The 16378-nt window shown below is 41.2% G+C and overlaps 1 protein-coding gene and 1 non-coding gene across 5 annotated transcripts in view; both read right to left on the reverse strand.

Moving 5' to 3' along the window:
- Positions 1–13369, reverse strand: part of MYBL1 (MYB proto-oncogene like 1) — a 31951-nt gene extending 18582 nt beyond the window's left edge. Inside the window, exons 1-8 of one of the 4 annotated variants that reach the window (XM_042465688.1) lie at positions 13071–13369; positions 6263–6368; positions 6109–6180; positions 5741–5833; positions 4994–5214; positions 2833–3010; positions 2381–2455; positions 1408–1506 (exon numbers count right to left, since the gene is read on the reverse strand). In XM_042465688.1, coding sequence (XP_042321622.1) covers positions 1408–1506; positions 2381–2455; positions 2833–3010; positions 4994–5214; positions 5741–5833; positions 6109–6180; positions 6263–6368; positions 13071–13090 — 864 coding nt within the window. In that variant the 5' untranslated portion in view covers positions 13091–13369. Of the gene's footprint in view, positions 1–1407; positions 1510–2380; positions 2456–2826; positions 3011–4993; positions 5215–5740; positions 5834–6108; positions 6181–6262; positions 6369–13070 lie in introns of all 4 variants that reach the window. The other 3 variants (XM_042465687.1, XM_042465686.1, XM_042465685.1) reach the window with 3 other exon arrangements.
- A 2689-nt stretch (positions 13370–16058) lies between these two features.
- Positions 16059–16153, reverse strand: TRNAY-GUA. Its single transcript has 2 exons — positions 16117–16153; positions 16059–16094 (listed from the first exon to the last, which is right to left on the reverse strand). It is a non-coding gene; the product is annotated as a tRNA-Tyr (tRNA).
- Positions 16154–16378: the final 225 nt, after the last annotated feature.

The raw sequence follows: 16378 nt of genomic DNA on the forward strand, positions 1-16378 counted from the left end.
GTATAAATTTCAAATATCAAACCTTGATTTTCCAATTTTTATAAGGGACACCATTTTGCTGTGTCGTTATATTTAATGGGACTTGAGCATCCACGGATTTTGTTATCCACAGGGGATCTTGGAACCAAACCCCAGCGTATAACAAGGGTCCACTATATGATGTTTCAGTTTTATAAATCAATTTTTATATTTTTACAATGTACATTAATCTCAAGTAATTCTTTTATGACTAATTGACTAGGGCAATACAGTCATCTTACAGAAAACAGTCATCATTAAAACCAAAGTGTAGGATGTGGAGACCTCTATTTACTTTAAATAGACACAACAAAGATGGGGGGTATTACCTCTCCAAGCCTATGTCTCTGTATGTTCATAACACACTTTTTGATATGTACACCAGAAGCCACTGTACATAGTGCCATATTGCAATAACAGAAGTCATCTGAGCCTCACAAGAAGCTCTGTGGATCACCTAGCCCTGAATTATCCATAGCAAGATCATGCTGTGAGTAGGGGCTATTAGGACCCATAATATATCTGAGATGCTTTCTTGTACCTATCAGCTGATCTGATTATGTGCTTTACTCCTTCCCATTTTAAAAGAGCTAGATGATAACCTTAATTACATATGTTATTTTCTTCAAAGTAATAACGCATGGAAATAAGGACTCATGGGTTTTGCTTAAACTGTTTTGTGATATCAATGCGTGATATCAGTACTGTACTGAGAATCTATACATCCTCCCCTGCGAAGTCACAGATCCTGGAAAAATTCCACACTTAGCACTTGTTGCATGACAAAAATTAATTGAGGTATTTATGCACTTTGAATAGTCAGCTATTAAGCATGGATATGTATAGGTTTTCTCAAGAGTCTACCTACACCTCAAATATATTAAATTCTGCAGGATAAAACACATTCTCCTAACTAACAAAATAGGTTATTCATAGTTCTGAAAATGGCAAAGATAGTTAATGTTAGTGTAACTAGTGTTGCATAAGATGCCCCTTGTGTTTTTCTCCCTACAGATGAACTTTTCCTTTGTCTTTCCTCATCTGGCAAGGGAAAAACAATGGAATGTGCAAAGTCCATAATGCAGGCTTTGAATATTTTAAGGAAACTATTGAAAGTAGCCCATTATGTAATCTAAATACTGTCTTAACTGCTGCCCTCCCTCTTGTCCCAGTTGTTAAGGCAAGGAGAACAGATTCCCTATAGTATCCTCAGATTCATGAATGAGAGCACAAAGGAGAATATAAAAGCAGGAGACATATACATATACATATTGAGACATAATGAAAAATGTAAAGCCAATCATTAATGCATTTAAAATAACAGCTATAGGATGTCATCAACCATCACTACAGTCTTCCAAAAGACATATTTAGATAAGCTTTCCTTACAGATGAGACTCTCTTTCTTCTGATTTCATTCTCAGCTGACATAAGTAGCAGCTCAAGTTCTTTTATTTTTTTCTCTTTGTCAGGATCATCATCAAATGACTGCTGAAGCACACATTGAAAGAACAAAACAGAAAGAGGCATAAGAATAGTATTTATGACATGTTACAGTACTGAGAAAGATGGAAATAGTAGATTTTGCTACTATTGCAAATATCGGAACACAAAAGCAAACTTAGAAAATTATTTTAGAAGTGGCAACAAAAAATTGATGTGCAAAATTCAGCTCGTTAAAGAGAAATACAGCTATGCAATATCTTTTTTAAAGTGCCTCAAAGCCAGTTCAGAGTAAGGTTGTAATCCTGACACATTGACTTTAATGGAGCTATCTTCTAATTTTTTGTGACTTTCTGTTGGAATTTACACTTAAAACTGTATCCTATCTGCATTCCACACTAAAGTAATCCCATTCAATGGAATTTACATATGTATTTGCTCATCTTTCAGTTGATTTTATAGGTCTGCTCTAGTCGGGACTACCAATAGGATTCAGCCCTCCCACTTTTTTTTTGCAACCTACATTACAAATCATCTAGACCATGCCTTTACTCTCATGTCAGACTGCTAATTTTTGCAGTCTGAGAAGTAAAGATTCCTGTAACAATTTGCTTCCTGTTACAGTAAAATCTTCCTCTCCAAAGGGGAAAAATAATCATCTGAACAGACTTTTAGGCAATGACTCCTAAACTGGTCACTTCATCAGGATAGTCTGCAACACACATACTTCAAACATATGCTGCATAGGCGGACACTCATTTCATTGGGACTGAACATATCTCTGGTGGATTGTATCCTATGAATGTAGAATTGCAAACAGAATAATTTTGAATGAAAATTTATCCATGTTGACTGCTTGACAAAGAATTTTCATGGTCACATAAAGGGATAACAAAATTCATTATAAATAGCAAGTTACCTGAATGAAGTCTGAAGAGGCTGAGATATGGTCTACGCAGTTGCCTTCTGTTGACACATATTGATATCCTGGGATCTAACAAATCAGAAGTGTTCTTTATACTCTTGTTTCTAAAGCATTTCTTAAATGTTTTTCAGTTTCAGCAAATGTTCAATTTATACATGTCTATTTTCAAAACCTGACGATAGTAAAAAGGCTAAGAAAGTTATCTTTTTTTCAGATTATTACACACAGGGAAGAGACCACTATTTGAGTTAAACTATTAAAACATATATATTATTTACATAACAGTAGTATTTTAGAAATGAAAAGAGAAGAAAAGCTTGTTAACTATCTTTCCCACGTTAGCATCCTTATAACATGAATACTATGCTTTAATAGGGTACCCTTCCCCTTATTTTATATAAAGTTTTTCTTTGGGGACAAAAAGGTTTTTAAGAACATACATGCACCTGAACAGGTATATAAAACTGATTTGGGGCATGAAGATGGTCCGTAGATGTACATGTTTTGTGTGAAATTTTTGATAAACAAGGTCGCTCAATCTTGATTCCATCTTGTAAATATCCTTCTTGTTCAACTTTTCTTCTCATGGTAGAGTTCCAATGATTTTTAATTGAATTGTCAGTCCTAAACAAATGGAAAAACACAGTTAAACAAAACATAAGCAAGTTGAAAGTCACAATAAATTTAATGGAACACAGATAATCTTGGTGCTTAACTCTAATTGGAACACAGACAAGTAAGTGTGTAATCAAAGACCAAAAATACAGGAATGTTGTAAAAAGAATATAGGTCTAAGTATTAAAGGGGGTTAATCAAATCAGGAACAATAAGAAATACAATGAATTTGAAGACACAAGAGCTGAATCCTATTTTAGCCTCAAAGACATTAAACTGAGAGAAATGAATGCAATTTATTTGTTGCCACTTTTGTAAGTTCCATTGACTTGAATAGGTGCACTTGAGTTGGAACTAAATTGCATTTAGCCTAATTATGCTTTAAATATCTCTAAAAACAGCATTAATGCTTCTATGACAGCACCTTCTTTATACAGTACTATAAAAATGTGGAGTGGGATGTCCAAAATGAAGCTTCTTAAAGAGATGTACATCAATGCAATCTTTTATTTTTATTTCTTCCAAAACAATACTCAAAAAATCCTTCTGAGAAGTTTCCTATGTGACATGGTGTATATCCAAGTCAGTATAAAGGTCCTTTAGATACTGGGAAATAGTTTCATGGTTCTCTGCACCACAACCAAGGATGAGAAGTAACTTGTATTGTTTTAGTGTGGCAGTAGCATCTACTAGAAAACTTATAAAGACTTACAAAATGGTAGCACATGAAAATCCTTGCTCATATTAATCACTGTATAAAATAACTTGTGTGTTGGTCCTAATCAGATTTGGAAGGATTTTATAGAGGGAAAAGACTCTTTAAGAAAAATGATACTGGCACTTTTTGTTTCAGCAAAGTATTTACTCTCAATCATCTCACCTAAAGGAATAATAAAATCAGATTAGCAGTAGCTAGTTGGACAAGGACTCTGGAGACCAGGGTTTGAGTCCCAGCTCAGACATAAAACCCACTGACTAATCGTGGACAAGTCACATGCCCTCAGCCTCAGGGGAAGGCAATGGCAAACCTCCTCTAAATTTTGCCAAGAAAATCCCTATTGACATAAATCAGAAACAACTTGAAAGCACAGAACAACAACAGAGTACATACCTTACAAGTGATCTGCCTGTGCACACATTACTGTGATTTTAATGTTCCTGCATATAACCCCACTTCAGTATCTGAACCATTTTGGGCAAAAGCCATTTACTGCTTTAAGATATATTCTGCAATCCAGATTTAGATATAATCCAGGTATATATAATTCAAAATTAAAAGTGAATTACAGAGCAGAAAACAAAGAAGGTATGTCGCATGATGCACAGGCTACTGACAACTTCTAATCTAAATGGCACACTGACAGCACTGATAAGAGCTGGTCTGAACAGGTAAAGGCACACTGTTAACTGGGGCTGGCTACAGGCAGAACATAGCCCCCTTCTTGCAACAAATCCATTGGCTGCTGGTACATTTCTGGGGGAAATTAAAAGTGCTAGAAAGCCTTATGATTTTAGGGACCATATTCTCTCATATGAACTTGTCTGTATTTTGAGTCTCCTGAGGAAGCTCTTCTTGGTCACTGTCCCACCACTGTCACAGGAATATCTAGTGGGAACATGGAAGGGGGACTTCTTAGTGGCTACTCTCAGGCTACGGAACTGTCTTTCCAGAGGAGGAACAGGCCTTTCATAATGTGCTGGTCTTAAATAAATTATGTACTTATCATTTTCTTTTTAATGGCTTATCTTTTTAACTGGTTCTAATTTTTTTAGAGTTTAATTACCTTTTAAACTTTTGTATGTTGTGAATTTTTAGCTATGTTTGTTTATTGCTGTAAATGCCTTTGGGACCTGAACTGGAAGAAAACCAGGGTATAAGTATAACAACAATAATGTACTTGTGCCAATGACTGGTATAAGCTTCAGAAGTACAGAAATAACTATACATTCATTGCCTTTTGCACAAACAGGAGTATCATTAAAAAACAATACCTTCCAGGAAGCAATTTTGCAATTTCAGCCCACCGATTTCCCAAACGCTTGTGAGCTTCATAGATGACTCTGTCCTCTTCTTCCGTCCATGAAGATTTCTTTACTTCAGGATTAAGGTGATTGTGCCATCGCTCTCGACATTGTTTTCCTATTCTACCTTTTAAATGCTTTGCAATTAAAGACCAGCGCTTTGGACCATATTTCTGAACAAGTTCAATAACCTGGAATGCAAATTGAACATAATTCAATAAATTAACCAGTGGTTTAAAAGTGTATACTTGCTAAAATAAAAAGAATTTCAACTCCATTTATATATGATGTACGCAGCTGAGGGAGGGGGGAATCTAAGGAGACAAAGCATATGTCTAGTCTTTAAAAAACTATGATAAAAAACAACTGCATTTAAAGATCCCAGCCTGTAAAAATATACTGAAATAGTATTCCTGAATTCCTACAGCTTGACATATTTGTTTTGAAAGTGAAGAAGTTTAATAATTCATGTGTTAGGGAACAACAGGAACTAATGTGGATTTTCAAATTTAAGTGTGGTTAAGGACTATTTAAAATGATACAAAAGAGAACTCTTAACTGCATAAACATGGAATTGCAGACATCACTAACATTATTTTTCTCTCATTTATACACAGCCTTATTTTTAAACCACCAACAATGACAGTTTGTAATTGGGTAACTATGCTGTACTTCTAGAAACAAAATTAGCACTCAGAAACAATGTAAGTGCATTACCCTCTGATCTTCCTCCTTAGTCCAGGGACCTTTAATAAGCTCTGGATTTAGGACTTTCTGCCATCGATGCTGACACTGAAAATCTGAACGATTCTGTAGAAGAATGACGAAAAGTTTTATCAGTGAAGACTATCATTCCAATTCAAGATTCTGTAAGATTCAAAAGTATACACGGAGTTCCTACTAGAATTCAAATTCAGTTTAGTGCTACGACAGCATGATGTAGGCAGTGGGATTGCACATTGAGACTTATAGTTTTGAAAGCTGCCTGTTATCTATGTATTTACCTGTTCATATTAGCTGATGAATAGATGACTTTTTAACACTTGAGCATTAAGAAAAGCCTCAGTGAAACACTTTCCACTTACTTGTAGATGACTAGCAATAAATGCCCAGTCAATTGTCCCATGCTGTTCTACTAGTTTCTTCAGTTTTTCATCCTGTTAAAACAACAATCAATTATAAATACATATAACATTAAATCTAAACATGAAGAGAAATTGCTGTCTGGTTAAGACTCACCTCATCACGTGTCCATTTTACTCTATTACAAATCTTCTTTGTCCCTTTTTGTTGTGGCACTTCATAATCGTGATCTGCGTAGTGAAGGTCTTCATCATCTTCCTCACTGCAAAGTGCAAGCTAATATTAAGTTAACATTGACAGTGAACACATGATTATGTAACAACACAAGAAGCCACCAACACTTTAGGCAAAAGCCAGGATCTGTTTGTTTTTTTTGTCTGAAGTCATGGCTATTTCTATGTAGCTCATGGACTGGTAACTTCCCAATTACTCTACTGCAATGCGCTCAACAAGGGGCTGCCCTTACAAATTACTCTGAAACTGCAGCTAATGCAAAATGCAGCAGTTAAACTGCTGATCAGAGTATCATACAGAAATCATATAACAACACTTTTAACAGAATTGAACTGGCTGCCAATACACTTCCAGTCTGAATTCAAAGTGTCACTAATGGCATTTAAATCATTAAACAACTTAGGACCTTGATACTGAAAGGGGTTTCCTTAAATTGCTTACCAAATGTTTCAGACCTGATGGAGAAGGGCTCCTCCTCAGTGTCTCAACAGTCAGAGCTATATGTTACTGGATGACATAGGAGGGCCTTTTCTGCTGTGTGACCTTCCCTTAGAGGTTCGGTGGCACCTACATTGTAGTTGTTTTAATGCCAAATGAAAACATGGTTGTTTACAAAAGTATTTTGGGGTCCAAATAGTTTTATACTAGTATTTGCAAGTAGATGGTTTTACATTGTTTCAAAGTATTTTAAGTGGTTGAATCTGTCTTCTTTTAACTTCTTAAGTGGTTTCACAGGTTTTTAGCCTTCTAAAAAGTCTTTTAGTTTTTTATCTTGTTTTGTAATTGAAATGCTGAAACCAGAAGTGACATAAAATAAATAACATAACTTCTGGCAGTATTGGGCCCATTGATTCAGCCTAGAATCATAGAATCATAGAATAATAAAGTTGGAAGAGACTGCAAGGGCCATCCAGTCCAACCCCCTGCCATGCAGGAAATCCAATCAAAGCATCCCCAATAGATGGCCATCTAGCCTCTGTTTAAAGACCTCCAAGAAAGGAGACTCCACTGCACTCCAAGGGAGTTTGTTCCACTGTCAGACAGCCAAGGAGGGGTGCAGGAGTGAAAACTAGCCTCTGTGTCAGCTGCAGTTGCACAACTCTGTTTTAAAGGCAAATTAAGATGGAGAGTTAGCACCATGGGAGAGTCTGACTGGGGTGCTGGATGAGATATTTAACACCCTTTCTTGGTGCTGAGAGCCTGATCTAGATCTAGCTTGCAACTCAGCTTCTTTTGGAAAAGAAAAAATGTGGAGAATCTATGAGCAGGATTAAAAATACAGCATTAAATATTTAGTTTGACAGCATTGTGGAAAATAGCATGTCCTTTTCTACACTGAAGTTAATTCTATGCAAGGATAAAATACATGGTAAAGTAGTTCTCATGTTGCTGCATTCTGTTTCAAAGTTGCAAGCATGGAAGTTTGTCACCTTTGTATCCTAAGAATCATGTGCCATCTACTGGCCTAACAAAATAGTACTTTTTCAACACACTTGGGAGTTTTTATCATACATATCTATGATATTTCTATCCCATTCTTCCTTTTAGAGAATACATGGAGCTATCACAGTTACAGTAAAAAAAATGTCCACTAGTTTCTCACAATCTTCATACTTTTAGCTTCTTTTCAAGATTTGAGGAACAAGCTGCAGCATTTGTGAATCAATAGCACTTCTTATCTCAAGACAATTCATATCAGTGGAGTAAGATATAAATAAAATCACCACCTACAGAATTACATATTTTTGAAACTTCAGATGTGGCAGAAAACATCTTGTTAAACACAGATAGTTTTTAACAGTTTTTTCAGAAATGAGTGTGACATTTTTAGGCCTTTTTTTTTTCAACTATTGATTCTCTCCAGACATACAATATTTTCTAATAAATGCACAGGCTGAAAGTTTTTATACACCAATGAAATGGATTACATATCAGACTATCAATCTTGTACACTGTTTTAATTACAGGGGGAAAGCTGTACTACTGTACATTACATCCTCTGGTTGCTTGAGTTGGCAACACTGGAAATAACAGGCTACTGGCCAGAGCACAAGGTTATGTGAAAAAACATGGAGAATTGCAGGATTAAATTAAAGCTGCAGACTCCCAAGAATTAAGACATTTAGAAATAACTGCTTTAATGTGATAATGCTCACCTAATTTAGGCTACCTGTTTTTGTAGGAACAGATATTAGTAGTTTATGACTTTCAGTATTCTGATGTAATATATCACTAAAGACTTCTCTCTTTCACCAAGGGGCTGTACAGATGGCCCTCAAGGGGCGGCAGGACGTTGTCCTTTTCCCTACCGGATCAAGGATGCGGCAACCACATGCCATGCCCCCAACCCAGCAGATCCACAGAGAAGCAGCACAAAGTGGCTTCTTCTTGCACCACAGAAAGGGTGTGCATAGCCACCAGTGTTGCAGCTTTTCGGCACTCCTTTGGCACAGCGCGTAAACAGGCCCAGCCTCCCATTTTGCGCAACAACATCCAAAAAAACCCTGCACATATTATATCTACAAGTATTTGAAAATATCTCTGGCCTGTTACAGACTGCCAAAATAAAGCTGCTTCGGGTCTCTTTGGAGGTATGCTATTTAAATGATGCATGGGTCCTAAGACTCCGGAGGTTGCGCCAAAGCTACACTCCATTCCTAAGCACTGGAGTGCTGCTTTGGTGCAGCTTTCGGATTCTTAGGATGCATGCATCATTTAAACAGCATACCTCCAAAGAGACCCGAAGCAGCTTTATTTTGGCAGTCTGTAACAGGCCTCTGATTCATTTTTAAAAAGAATTCTTCCCAAAGAATTGTGCTTAAGAGTTGCAGTGCTATATACTACCAATTCAAACTAAGGGACTCGATAGGCCACCCTTTTTAGCGCCAGATCGGGGCCGTGGCAACTACCCCAATTTCTCCTTTTTGCACCCCGGAAAGGGCACCATAGCCACTAGCGCACAGCTTTTCTGTGCTCCTTTGGCACTGCATCATGTAAACAGAGCGCTGTGACACCGCGCCATATGGAGTGGTGCATGGCATCACATCGGCCTGGGGGCAGAGTCGGGGCATGTGTCATGTGGATGCCACACCCTGACGCCACCCCCCGGTCGGCCTTAATGGTCAGTATGCCAAGCCCCTAAGTTGACAAAACAAAAAAAGGCCATTAAATTTCAGTCAAGCCAGAGCACAAATACAAATACAGGCTTAATGCAGGAAAAAAATTATGGATTTTGAGAGGACCCCTGGATAAGTTGAGGGAAAAAGTTGAGGGTATGTAACAAGGATCTAAAGGATGAAGCAAAAGGAAATGATGCCAAAGTACTTACAAAATTCCAGCAGGCATTACTGTTTGTGCTCATACTAAAGGCTGGGTGGATGGAAGTGTTTAGGTCAGTGCTTCCAGGAAAGATTATATACTCTTGCCTTTCACAAGGGGATGGTTTCATTTTTTAAAATGAGTTAAAGTACAGTGCAGTGGATCCTTGTTATATGCTGGGGTTTGGTTCCAAGATCCCCTGTGTATAACAAAATCTGTGGATGCTCAAGTCCCATTAAATATAATGACATAGCAAAATGGTGTCCCTTACAAAAAAATAGATATTTGAAATTTATACTGTTATTGAACATTTTCAAATCGTAGATGCTTGATTCTGTATATAAAAAAATCCGTGTACTGTATAAGAAGAGCCGACTGTACTTACATTGACCCATGGATAAGTTGACTCCAGATTTTTGGGTCAATGTTTGACTAAAATGTCTAGACTTATACATGAGTATACAGTTGGCTCTTGGAACTTGTGGGCGATCTGTTCCGGACTCCCACCCGCAAGTTCTAAAACGCGTGCATATTCAAGCCCCATAGGTTTGAATGGGGCGCGTGCATGGTGGACACATGCCACAGATGCACACCCCATGGCAGTCGCCACTCTGCAAACTTTCAAGTCCACGGATCTCAAGTCTGTGGACTTGGAGGGGTGACTGTATACAATACATTCACAGAAAAGAGGTACTGGAATAAAGTGATGCTGAAATAAATGAACGGGAGTGGGCATGATGTGTGTGCTGGAATAAGATGGCATACAATGCCAACAACAAAGAGGTTTTTGTAATTATATGTAACTCTGGGCCAAAAAGTAAAATAGAAAGACACTTAAATGGAGAGGAGAAGGGGTTTATGTTGTTTCCCTCAGAGAATACTTTTTGTAGATGGAGGGGTTGGCGTGGCATGGTGATTTGAACGTTCATCTATGACTCTGGAGTCCAAATGCTGACTTGGAAACCTACTGTGTAAGTTTGGGCAAGTACATGCTCTCAGCCCCAAGAAAACCCCATGAGAGGGTTGTCATAAGTCAGAAATGATTTGAAGGCACACAGCACAAATGCACACACACTGTAACCAGGACCAGTAGGTTTCCATGGCAGAGCGGGGATTTGAAACCTGGAGTAGTGGTTGGTGTTGGACTAGGACTGTGGAGACCAGGATTCAAAGATATAGCCATGTTAGTCTGTAGAATAGGTATGCAGAGAGATCTTGTAGCACCTGAGACTAGCTGAAATAAAGAAATTGGCAGCATGAGCTTTCATAGACTAAAGTCTACAGTGGGCCCTCCACATTTGCAGGGGTTAAGGGCAAAGGACCCCTGTGAAAGTGGGAAAACTACAAATAAAAAACACTACGTTTTGCACCTGAGGGAACACCTCTCTAGGAATCTCTAGGTCCTCCAGCACAACTCTATGGTCAACATTTACCAGAAAGTTGACCACAGAATCATGTTGGAGGACCTACAAATGCCTAGAGAAGTGTTTTTTCTAATAGTTTCTAAGTCCTCCACCACAACACTATGGTCAATTTCCAGCTGAGTTGCGCCAGAGGACCTACAGACTAATCAAATCCGCAAAAGTCAGAGCCACAAATGGGGAGGGCTGACTGTACTTCCCCAGATGCATAGGGAAGGAGAGGAATAGGCTCACGTCTAGGAAAGCTCATGCTACCAACTTCTTTCTCTCAGCTAGTCTCAAAAGTGCTACAAGAACTTTCTAGATACTGTACTGTGGAGATCAGGGTTCAGATCCCAGCTCAGCCATGCAAAAACCCACTGGTAAGACCTGGAGCAAGTCACACACTCTCAGCCTCAGAGGAAAGCCAAGGCAAAACCTTCTCTGAACCACTGGATAGGTTGGCCTCAAGGTTTCCATAAATCAGAAACAACTTGAAGGCAGACAATGCACACACTGTACTCAGGACCAGTAGGTTTCCATGGCAGAGCGGGGTCTGAGTGTTGGACTAAGATATAGCCATGTTAGTCTGTAGAATAAGCATGTAGCACACTTTTGAGAACCACTGAAAGAAAGAAGTTGGCAGCATGAGCTTTCCTATAGACTTCAGTCTACTTCCACAGATGCACTTGGACTTAAGTCTAGGAGAGCGCATGCTGCCAATTTCCTTCTTTCAGTGTTTCTCAGAGGCGCTACAAGATAGCTTTGCATGCTGTGGAGACCAGGGTTCAGATCGCATGCGAAAACCCACTGGGTAAGACCTGGGGCAAGCCACACTCTCTCAGCCTCAGAAGTGGTATGTGTGTGCCAGGATATGATGGCATACACTGCCAGAAAACGATGAGGTTTTTGTACTTGAATGTAACTCTGGGCCAAAAAGTGGGGCAAGTCTCACTCTCTCAGCCTCCTCCGAAGAAATCTTGCCAAGAAAACCCCAGGACAGGTTGGCTTTAGGGTCGCCATAAGTCAGAAAGGACTTGAAGGCACACAATGCACACAGATGGAGGGGCCGGGAGGGAGTTCGAGTGAACAGATGGTGGAAAAACACAGGTCAGAGCTCAGCTCTGGGGAGCAAAAGGGGAGAACGAAGGAGCCGGAGGAGGATGGAGGCGTTGGTCGGTCGCTGCTGATGGAAATCCAGGGCAGGAAAGGCACTCAGGGGGCAGGGTGACCAGGCCGTCCTCCTTTTCCAGGACACATCCTACATTCCAACCTCCTGCCCAGGAGAAATCCCCAAATGCCATCCACTTTGAACAGGACTAAAGACAGGGTGACCAGGCCGTCCTCCTTTTCCAGGACATGCCCTCCATTTGAACTTCTTGTCCAGGAGGAATTCCAACATGTCCTCCATTTACAGGTTCACTAAGAAGCATAGATTTACACTTATATTATTTGGGTCAGGGTGACCAGATGTCCTCCTAACCACAAAGGAGGGCAAGGCACTGCAAAATGGAGGACATTCTGGAAAAAAAGGAGGACGTGACCAAGTCAAAGCTCCAAAACACTCATAGAAATGTAAATCCATGCTTCTTGGCCGTGCTCAAAATGGGAGGATGATTTGGAATTCCTCCTGGACAGGAGGCTGGAATGGAGGGCGTGTCCTGGAAAAGGAGGACATGCCTGGTCACCCTGTTCTTAGGTCCTGCTCAAAATGGAGGACTTTAAGGATTTCTCCCGGACAGTGAAGTCCTCCTGGAGTGGAGGGCGTGCCCTGGAAAGGAGGACGCATAGTCACCCTGTTCTTACTCCTGCTCAAAATGGAGGACATTTGGGAATCCCTCCTGGACAGGGGATGAAAAGGAGGACGGGTCCTGGAAAAGGAGGACATCTAGTCACCCTGTTCTTATGTCCTGCTCAAAATGGAGGACATTTGGGGAACCCCTCCTGGGGAGGAGGACGAAAAGGAGGACGCGTCCTGGGAAAGGAGGACCGAGCCTGTGGGGGCTACTCACCTGCGCGGCCTCTTCGCCATCCTTGGCGGGCACCATAAGGCGAGGAAGGAGGAGGAGGAGGAGGAAGAGGAGGAGGAGGAGGAGGGAAGCCCAGTCGGACAGCGCCCAGCAGGGAAGGAAGGGGCCGGGAATGGCGGAGGGGGCTTCTCTTATCCCGGGCCCCACTTGGGGGTCATGGCCCGGACACTGGTCTCCCTCTGGAAGGGAAGAAGGGCTCTCCCTCGGCTGTCAGCCTCCTTGTCCTCCTCCTCCTCCTCTGGCTCCCTCTGGTCCCTGCTTCTGCTGCAGCCGCCGCTGAATCTCGCGCCCAGCCTCTTTCCAGAGCCGCCGTTTGAATCTGCGCACGCGGACTGGCTCCCCATTGGCTGCCCGCAGGGGCACGCGACCAAACAGAGGGGCGGGGCCAAAAGGGCCAGTAAGGGGAGGGGCGAGGGAGGCGGCGGGAGCGTGAGAGCGCGGGGCGGGGCTTAAGCGCACGGCCTGATGGGAAATGGAGTCTTTGCCTCGTCCAGAGCCCGAGGATGGAAACTAAGAGAGCTTCCACCCCCCTCCCTCCGCCAAGTGATTTAGGTCTTAAACACACTGCAGAAATAATCCAGTTTGAAACCGCTTTAACTGCCCTGTGTCCCTGCTAGGGAATTCTTGGCAGTGTAGTTTTGTGAGTCATTTAACCATCTCTGTCAGTGAGAGCTCTGGTGCCACAATAAACTACGATTCCCAGGATTCCCTAGCACTGAGCCAGTGGTCTAAAACTGGATTATTTCTGCAGTGTGTTTTGGACCCAAGTCGTTTCCGTCTTATGACGACCAGCCTATCATGGCTTTTTCCGCTGCCACCCTCTGAGGCTGAGAGAGTGTGACTTGCCCAAGGTTACCCAGTTGGGTAAAATGTCCCTTTAAGAAGCGGCAAAATGATTTCTATGGCTGTAAATGTCAAGAAACACTATAGATGTCAACCCTAATGGCGTCACTAACTGTATATAAGGGCTCTGGCACCCAGGGCAGGTGTGTGTTGGAGAGAGAAGTGGGTGTGTTGTGTGTGTTGGAGAGTTTGCTGGGGAAGTGGGTTGTATTGTATGGTAACTTACAGTGTATGCTGGCAGAGGTCAGAGCTTCTCTTGTAAATACTTTGTATATACTGTATTTTGCAACAGGAAGATAAAGGCCTCCAAGGGCTTTGGAAGAACAAGAAGTCAGCTGTGGCAGATTGGTAAATGCTTCATTGCCAAATACTGCATGCTGGGCCGTGCTTCCGCTCTCTGCTGTCAGCCACTGTTAAGGACATGCAGCTCAGACAGTGCTGAAGGTTGGCAACTCTGTTTGGGCCCAGTTTTTGTTTGTTTTGGTGCTGCACACTTGCAGGAAACAGGAGAGCCAACAACGCAGTGGGTTTACACGGCTGAGCCAGGATTTGACCCCTGTTCTCCAGAGTCACAGTCCAGCGCTCAAACCACAACACCACAATTTCCCAACCTATTGCACTTCATTCCCATTTCCTCCCTTGAAAAGCATTAAAAAGACAGATACATTCGGTCTTAAGCCTCTTGCCTGCTCCTGGTCATAGGTACAAAGATGTTTTACTCTAGAGTTACACCTTCAGAGCAAAGTAGTACAGGGTGACCAGGCATCCTCCTTTCCCAGGACATACCCTACATATCCTGTCCTTATCCTCCTGAAGGAATTCCACAATATCCTCCATTTTGAGCAGGATTAAGAAGTATGAACATATCTATGAGTGTTTTATAGCTTTTATTTGGTCATGTCCTCCATCTTGTTGCCTTGGAAGGTCCTCCATTTTTGGCGGTGCCTTGAAGTCCTCCTCTGCATCAAAGACAGGATGACCACACGTCCTCCTTTTCAGGACATGTCCTACATCTCAACCTTCTGCGCAGGAGGAATTCCAAAATGTCCTCCCTTTTGAGCATGACTAAGAAGTTATGAATTTATATTTGGTGCTTTTAGCTTGTACTTGGTTGTGTCCTACATTTTTCTTGTGTGCCCTACATTTTGTAGTGCCTCATCTTCCTTTGTGGTGTGGACAGCATGTGGTCACCCGATACCTGTACTAATTTAGGATGCTACTCAGAACCCAAAACACATACAATATCATCCAAAATCCACCAGACAGTGATAGGATACCTTTATTGAAACAACCCAAATGCACATTATATATGTTGAAAGTATTCCTATGTGCAAATGGAATTTAAAGTTGGTTTCCTGGACTATATCTCCCAGCATCCACATGGCCAGGAGGAGGAGGAGGAGGGGCCCACCTGAATGAATGCCCTTCCATACCCATCTGAACTGAGGAGAACAACCACAACAACATGACCAAATGCAGGGCTATGACTAAATAAGAGAAACAATGTCTGTAGTTTGGAAATTATACACACACACATCTACACACACAAACATCATGACCAAATGCAGGGCTATGACTAAATAAGAGAAATACATTTTGTAATGTGTGTGTGTGTGTGTTGGACCTATGTGTTTTGTGCAACTGGAGCTGCATACACACACACACACACACACACACACATATAAAATTTCCACACTGCAGAAATTAATTGTGTGTGTGTATATGTGTGTAATCATTTCCACAGTACAGAAATTATTTCCCTTATCTAGTCACAGCCCTGCATTTGGTCATGATGGCCATGTGGATGCTGGGAGATGCAGTCCAGGAAACCAACTCTGAATTCCATTTGCACATAGGCCGCATCCATATTGCAGAAATGATCCAGTTTGAGACAGTTTAGCCGCCCTGTCTCAATACTAGAGAATTCTGGGAACTGGAGTTTTGCGAGGCATTGAGCCTTCTCTGTCAGAGAGAGCTCTTGTGCCACAACAAACTACAATCCCCATGATCCCATAGAATTGAGCCCTTTTCAGAGTGGTCTCAAAATTGATTATTTCTGCAGTGTGTTTTGGTTATGGAAAATATATGAGGAGAAGGGGGAAGCTTTGAGGGAAACAAAATGTGTTCTCCTTCGAGCCGGAATCGAACCAGCGACCTAAGGATTCCCGCGAGCAATTGAGAGCCTCTACAGTCCTCCGCTCTACCAGCTGAGCTATCGAAGGGACACTGGCTCCAGCCTCTGCTTTCTCTCCTTTCACTGCCTTCCACGGCAGATTCCAAGAAAAAGAATGATTAAAATAAATGTATTATTATTATTATTATTATTATTATTATTATTATTACTACTACTACTACTACTATTTTGATTATTATTATTATATCTGAAAAGGAGGCTTAGGCCAGTTCTGAGGCAACTGAGTTTCTTCTACACAGAATTCTTAGCTTAC

The sequence above is a fragment of the Sceloporus undulatus genome, chromosome 4 (assembly GCF_019175285.1).
Source record: "Sceloporus undulatus isolate JIND9_A2432 ecotype Alabama chromosome 4, SceUnd_v1.1, whole genome shotgun sequence".
Classification (NCBI taxonomy): Eukaryota; Metazoa; Chordata; class Lepidosauria; order Squamata; family Phrynosomatidae; genus Sceloporus; species Sceloporus undulatus.